Here is a 7,918-nt window from a genome sequence, read left to right as displayed (position 1 = left end):
CATGGCGCGTCCTCAGGTTGCGGATGTTAGGTGGGTCCCTTGTCACCACGGCATGGCGCGTCCTCAGGTTGCGGATGTTAGGTGGGTTTCTTGTCACCACGGCATGGCGCGTCCTCAGGTTGCCGATGTTAGGTGGGTTTCTTGTCACCACGGCATGGCGCGTCCTCAGGTTGCGGATGTAGGAGACGCCCTCCAGGTATGGTGGGTAGCTGCCATTATATTGAAAAAGTAGACAAGGAGAGTCGAGAAGAGGTGATCCTCCAAATTGTGGGCTGTGCGTATGGTTTAGAGTTACTCGCCGTTAACAAATTTATTACGAAATGTTACTCAGGGCTTCAGGCTTAGACTGTCTTTTAACAACTAAACGAAGGAAAACGGACATGAGATTTGGCATATGGATTAATAATGTTTCGTGGAACGTATGGCCTCAATCTTCAGTGTAAGCTAAACAAGAAATCAGAATGTTGCAGGTGTAAATCCGCAGGAAACGCATTCTTCATGAGAACATAAAATCGAACGAGGTAAATATAAGCTAAACATAGAGCACGAGATTTCCCAGGTAATTTCTCACGATAACTTTACGAGACAGAATACTAAACGAAAAAAAGAGATCTACCAGACTGATAATACACTGAAATAATAAAATAAATTCAGATAACATTGGCAACGAAAGCGTAAATACAATTTAAGACAATATACTGTCAAAATTTGCATCCTTAGTTAATTCCAAAGGAAAGAGAGAGGTAGTAAAATCATGACGCAGATAGAGAAGCTGATTTTAAAACTTCTGAATATTGGAAATGTCTAGTAGCGCCGATACTTTGAGTTGTAAGAAGAAAACGTAACAGAATGTAGCTAGTCTCCCACATACGTCCCGAACTGCCGAGAAAAAATCCAAGTTATTGGAGTTATCTTACAGATCTCCAGTCTTCAAGGATGCGACGCCTTATAGGCACAGATAGTGTAGAAAAGCCTGAAGATAGAAGCAGAAGTTCAACCGAAACATTTGTAACGATACATCACATTAACCGTAGGAACCGCAGTGTTACCTTGAAATCCCCTATACATCATTTCAATTGGACAAGTATACTGAAATATTGAAAGCCGCAAGGCCTCGGGATGATCGCTTTCACTTCACGGGAGCAGGCCTACACACCTTTCCTTCCTACTTAGTGCTCCACGCACTGGGAAGGCCCGAACAGCTGGTTCCTGCTTTAGGTCCAGCTCCAAGTCCGCTTCTCCGAGTGACCAGATCCGGCCTTGACACGCTGACCACTCAGTTGTCTGCAGACAGTGGCCGCAAGCGGACGCAATGACTACAATGTCGTAAGTACTGACGCTTTATGTTTTTTTATTTTCAGGCCTGAAGAGCGTGTCAAGAATATTACCGATACCCAGAAAAAAATGTTTCAGGATAAGTATGAAAATCTTGATTCTGGAAACGTAACTTTAGTGCTTTCAGCAGATATCTGCCCATTGCTGAGTGAGTTGTATCCGAAGCCAAAATGCCGGCTCAGGCGATGGGAAATTCAACCGTCCTGTCCCTCAATTAAAAACATATATATTTTTTCAAAACTTCGTCAAAATAACATGAAATTTCCTGGACNAAGAGGAAAAAGCAACAGACCTACTTGCCTGTAAACGTAGCTCGTGTCGGGACCAGAGGGAAGGGGAAACACGTGACCTCTGGGTTACGCAAAGAACTTGATGGGAAAAGGGATCGGCTCCGCGTCGTATCGTACGTAGTTGCCAGAGAGAGAGAGACGGTAAATCCAAAGATCCTACACCGAAAGAACCGTGACACGGTTCAGTAACGAGTAACTCTGTCAAGATCTACAGATAGATTTTCTTTTCAATATTACAATATTGTATTTCTGAATCCCGTTGCGTTAATGTATCACCTATACACATTCACTTTCCTCTTAAATTCAAATCAACTTAAACTAATTCTTTACATAAAGATAAAAACTAATAATTAGGAATTGCAACATATTTCGGCAGTACTCGGCCATCTTCTGGCAACTGTCTGAGTTGTCAAATTGGTGGACTGTACTTTCAAGGTAATTAAGATCTTGATTTCTTTCATTCTGGTCCGTCACACTAAAATTACAAAGACAAAAATAACAACACAGCAAGCCACGAATAACACGGACAATACTAAGAATCTCTTTCTCAAAATAGACGGCACAAGATCAGCCACCTTCAAGAAAGACAACAGGAGAATTGACACGAACCTGCAATATTTATAAAAAGTTTAATAATAAACAACAAAGTTTTAAGAAATGTTAAATATTTTAATACCAGGAAGGCTGCTGTGACTGTCAAAAGTTGAACATTGTGCACACTGTGCATTTCAGACATTATACGCGTATGTATATAATTTAACACCTATTGTAATAGTAGTTTTAGGAAAAAGTATTGATGCCCTCTGAGAATGATCCGTAGGGATCGAAACATGTAAGGGTGATGAGTTCTCAAGTGATAAAACTTAAACAGTCACACTGGACGGTGTTATTTTTGTCTTTGTAATTAAGATTAATTATTTCTTAAGTTAAAATATTTCAACAAATAATTAATCTTAATTTAATTGTATATACAGTGCAGGAATTTGATAAATTGCCTGAAGATGGCCGAATACGGCCGAAACATGCAGCAATTCATAATTATTAATTTTTAATTTTGTGTAAAAGCGTAATTGTAAATAAATTTACATTAAAACGGAAGTGAATGTGCATAAGTACTTTATCATGTATGCTATGTATATGAGATAGTCAAAAAGGGAAGAGAGAAGATGGTTTGTACAGTGTTCCACCATGAAAATCCTGCCGGTCCTGCTTTATCAAGCTCTAAAAATGATGGTATCTTAGAATGACAAAACTCTTACTGAAATTGCTACGAAAGTGGGCAGGTGAGGGTCGAGGAAGAAGCTCCCACATGGCATTTCGATCCGACACCAAGCACTGTCTCAAGCAAACTGACTGATAAGTGGACAAATGTGACATTACAAGCAGACAAGTTTCGTCCATACGTACCTATCATAAAGAAGTCTAAATCTGAAATTCGATTATAATTTTTCTCTCATGTGCCTTATCTTCGCCATTTTATGACTAGCAGTCGATCTGTGGTTCAGGAAACTCCAGGTTCAATTCTAGGTCTTGAGACTTTCGTTTATGTCCGAAGTGTCTCATAGTCTCCCCGGAGTCCCTTCAGGCAAACGGTGATGTAGCATCTTTAAAGAGTCGTTGCGAATATAAAAGATTCGAGGTTTTCATGGCCGTGTAATCTGGTAATTGTCTCTACATCCGAGCTTGTGGCCAGTTATGCCGTCAGAGATTGTCAAATTATTCTTTGAATGTTCCAACAACACGACATTTTGTAACCTATCTAGGTGATAAAGCGCGTTTAAGAAGCAAAGCTTCCAGTAGATGGCGGACGTTAAATAGTGGTGGATATAAGTTACATTGCGAAAACAAATATGTTTTTTCAGTGATTTTTTTTAAATAAGGCTATTTACTTAGCAATGCCTGTCTGTATGCCCATAAGTCAATCAGTTTGCAGGTAATAACTCGAAAAAAATTTAACAGATTTCCGTGAATTTTCATGTCGCAGAGTTCCACTGCACTTTATGCACACACTCAAGTTTTGGCTAAAATAGGACTAATATAAAGAACACTTTAATGGAAATTTTCATTGGTTTCTGCTCGCGCATTATGCAAAACCTATAAATACTTACTGACGCAGAAAAAATTCAAAATAAATATTGTACAAAAAATTGGACACAAATTTTATGTGCAATTCACTTCAGTACGTTTTAAGTTTTTCGAAATATTTCCATAAAATTGAGCTGACGTACGAGAATAATTATGCTTCTTTGCTTGTTAAGAAATGCTTCAACTCAAGTCCGTTTTAATAATTCAAGTATTAGCAGATGTAGCAGATGTACCAATCTCCTATTTCGTCTAACTAAACATCTTGAAAACATATCGCTCAGCACTGCTGTTAGTGCTAATGCCTGCACCACTGCTTAGATGTCACGCCTTACGGCTGTGTCAGAGAAGTTGCCGCAAAGGCCCGGCGAAAGGGCGGGGCCGTAAAACGAAGCCCCACCGTTTCGCCGCACAGAATTCCGTTCTGACGGTAGTTGGTTAGTATTTACTTTATGGCCCTCAGCTAACCTACATACTCTTCTGCTCTACGGCCTAGTGCAAATTTGCCTTCAGCTCTCGTATATCATTCTCCACATGTTCTGCCATCAAAATCTTACTTACTTACTTACTTACTTACTTACTCATGGAGCTGAGCTCTTCTGGAGGAACCGCCAATTCTGCAGCTACTCAAGAATTTCCCAGCATTTTATGGAACCCGAAGGTTCATTACCGTGTTCACAAGAGCTCTCCACTGGTCCCTATCCTGAACCAGACCAATCCAATCAATACAATCGCATCCTATCTAAGTACATTTTAATATTGTCCACCAAACCTATGCCTTGGTCTTCCCAGTGGTCTCTTTCCTTCTGGATTTCCCACCAATATCCTATACGCATTCCTCGTCTCCCCCATTCGTGCTACATGACCTGCCCACCTCATCCTCCTTGAATCAAAATCTGGGCCATGGTTTACATTCAAAACGTTTATTAACCATTATTGATTAAGCTATTATAGTTACATACCGCGACGACTTCCGACTTCTCCTTTTAATATCAGCTACCAAATCAGGTGCTTTCTGTAATTCTGCCAATTGTTGCTTAGTTCTGATTCTCCTGAACCCTTGCTCAGTTACTGAGCTGTAAACTTTCCTCAATGTGTCTCTCTCCCTCGTACTCAATATAACTTTATCCTTTTCAGTATTCCATTCTTAAATCAGAGCTCATTTCAAAACTGTCTTATGTAAGAGCGAATGCACAAAATACGGGTAGCAGATGAGAAGACGAGTTGTGTTGTCGACTCCACCACATCCTGATACTCTCGGGAGCCATACACTGATCTGACATCATCCTAACGCCAGCTTTACGTACCCCTCTGTCTCAGCCTTGCGGGGTGTTACCCAGTTCACACGCTTCACATTCTGGAGACACTGCGTTCAATCCCCGAGCTCACTTACCCCGATAAATCTTTATATTTCTATTTTAGAATTGTTTGTTGATTCATCGATTATTTAATAACGAATTTTAGTTTTGCTAGGTAACAAAAAATCGACTGAGAAGATATACAGTGTAAAACATATGATGCTGCCGTGTTGCCGTAAGCTCACCACAACTTTACTCAACAGACAGAGTTCAGTAACCGAGAATTTGTGACTTTCGGACCGTCATAAATCGAAGACGGTTTAATACGATTGAGAAGACTTTGTGCTCTTCATCCAACATCATTATGGAGATTAAATCAAGGAGGATTGAGTGGCTAGAATTGTGGCACGTGTAGGAAGATGATAACTGCATGAAAAAATGTAGTTGGAAAACCTGAATAAAAGAGTCCACTTGGAAGAGGCCTAGGCGTGGGTTGGAGAATAATGATAAATAATAGTTTTACAGTGCAAAATGCTGAGATGTATTTACCTGAATTATGAGACAGACAGCGGTGGGTTCATGTGGGCAAGGTAACGCATCTTTAGGTTAGACAAAGGGTGGGGTTAGTAGAGCAGCTGAAAGATTATATGTCCTGTAAAATTTTGAAACCAGAAATTTATGTAAATCTTATAAAAAATCCAATTCCAACCTCACATAAACATGTTATCTCTCCATTACATAAACCAATAGATTTATTTTGTAAGACTTGATGTTATCACGGCGGTGAGTATGAAGAATGCCATCTTCTGGAATGTAGCGCTGTGTATACCTGTGTGAATCGACATTTCGGAGGAAATGGAGGTGATACGCTTCTCCGAAACGTCGGTTCACACAAGGTATACACGTCGTCACATCTCAGAAGACGGAATTTTTCAGTTTCATTATGTTTATGGAAATAATATGCATCTATTCAGGGGATTATATGGAAAAAATGCACATTGCTTCTCTGACAATTGGCAGAGTTCTTGAATGCTAAAGCACGTGGTACATGTTGTAACCACTATGCTATGAAGGGAGGTTCCAGCTCCTGGTAGTTAATCAGACTAGAGTCAGATCCAGGACATGTCAAGGCCGACAGGTACGTAATGGGCGGCTCACCTTGTGTCCCTATCACCGATCAGATCTACTGAATGAAATAGGAATTGGTTTCCGTCCGTGTAGCATTTCAGCTGCTTATCCAGAATGCCACGGCAAGACTTTCACTTCCCAGATAGATAATGCAATAATTAAATCCACCTCCACAACAATTTCCTGTTGCGGGCGTGACAGGATAATCAAATGTACGGAATTTACTCCGTACTATTGTCAATATGTGTAGTAGTCATGGCTGTTGAAGCGATTCACAGGTATAGAATTTCGAAAACAATTCGTATTGTAACGTGGAATCAGAATTGGCAGGGGAAACCGAAGTACTCGCAGAAAACCTGCACTCATTGCCACTTTGTCCGCCACAAATCCCACATGACCTTACATGGGCTCGAACCCAGGCCGCCGCAGTGAGAAGCCGGCGACTAACCGCCTGAGCTATGGCACGGCAACTAACTAACTAACTAAACTAAATCCGTGTAGCTGAGCCCTTCTTGAGAAGCCGCCAGTTGTGTAGCCACAAGAATTTCCCAACATTTCGTGGAACCCGAAGGTTTATTAGCGTGTTCACTAGTTCATGAAATAGTGCTTACGTAACACAGGGAACACTTTTAATTTTTTCCTAAATTTCACTGAACGGGGTTATAACAGATTTAACATGTAGCTTGGCTGGAAGAAAAAAATTAGAGTACACAAATTTGAGTTGGTCGCTTCTTGAATAGCGCATATTCGTAAACCCGTTGCGAACGGAAGCAATAATATTAAAAATGCGTTTAGCAGGATAGCCCAGTCGGTATGGCGACTGGCTAGGAGCTGTACGACAGAGGGATAGGAGTTCGAGTCCCAGAATGGTAAAGAATTTTCTTTTGTCCACGTAGTCCAGACAGGCCCTGTGGCCCAATCAGCTTCCTATCAAATGGGTAATGTGGTATATTTCCACGGGGGAAAAACGGGTGAGGCGTGAAGCTGACCACTCACCTCCAGCTAGTGCCGAGGTCAAGTAAACATGGATCTATACGCCCACTTCTCCCAGGTGTAATGTTTAATTAGTTAAGCACAGGGACAACTTTTAACTATTTCTATGGAAACAAGTTGTCTGGATGTGGCAGTAGTTTAAACTAATTCGGAACTTGTCTGTATTTGTGACATTGTATCTACTCTCACGGTGCGCGCGTGCGATGAACATGCTGCGCCCACTCTACTGACAGTCCTGGCGTTAAGTGAAAACGTTTTTGCTACATTTGTTTGATAGGGAGCTTTGTATCCATTGATTAGAAGGCTGTATGGAAATTAGAGCCGGTCTGAACGCTGCGGAAAAAAAATCTTTTGTTCAAGCCGGGAATATGTCCCTGATTCTATTTTCGTGCAGACGGTAGTCTAGTGGCCATACAAATTCAGCTATCATTTCCCCTAAACAATGAATTTTTCCATTAAAAATGAATAAGACATACGACCTTCACAAAACGCGCTCTGGCTTTACACGTTGTATAAAATCATGCCTACATATACATTCATTCATCAGTAATCTGTCAAGACGACAGGTCCACAGTCTCTTCCAAAACAGTTCCTCCACTTGATGCGATCTAGAGCTTTCTCCTTCAAATGAAACATCTCGCATACATGGTATCTCTGGTTTTGGAAAGAGACTATCCAGGAAAAGTGATAATGTGGTAGTTTTTCCATTTGCTTTCCACATCGCAGTACAATAGGCGTTCAAACCACTCTGGTCACGCCTGTTGCTATACGAACTTGAACCATCTCGAGCAT

At 40.9% G+C, this 7,918-nt stretch overlaps 1 protein-coding gene across 1 annotated transcript in view; it reads left to right on the top strand.

The window, feature by feature from the left end:
* Positions 1-7,918, top strand: part of LOC111871032 (facilitated trehalose transporter Tret1-2 homolog) — a 29,006-nt gene that overhangs the window by 7,556 nt on the left and 13,532 nt on the right. Inside the window, exon 2 of the mRNA XM_023863764.1 lies at positions 1,291-1,326. Coding sequence (XP_023719532.1) covers positions 1,291-1,326 — 36 coding nt within the window. The remainder of the gene's footprint in view (positions 1-1,290; positions 1,327-7,918) is intronic.

The sequence above is a fragment of the Cryptotermes secundus genome, unplaced genomic scaffold, assembly GCF_002891405.2.
Source record: "Cryptotermes secundus unplaced genomic scaffold, Csec_1.0 scaffold4492, whole genome shotgun sequence".
Taxonomy (NCBI): domain Eukaryota; kingdom Metazoa; phylum Arthropoda; class Insecta; order Blattodea; family Kalotermitidae; genus Cryptotermes; species Cryptotermes secundus.
This window is presented reverse-complemented; position numbering and strand designations above follow the sequence as displayed.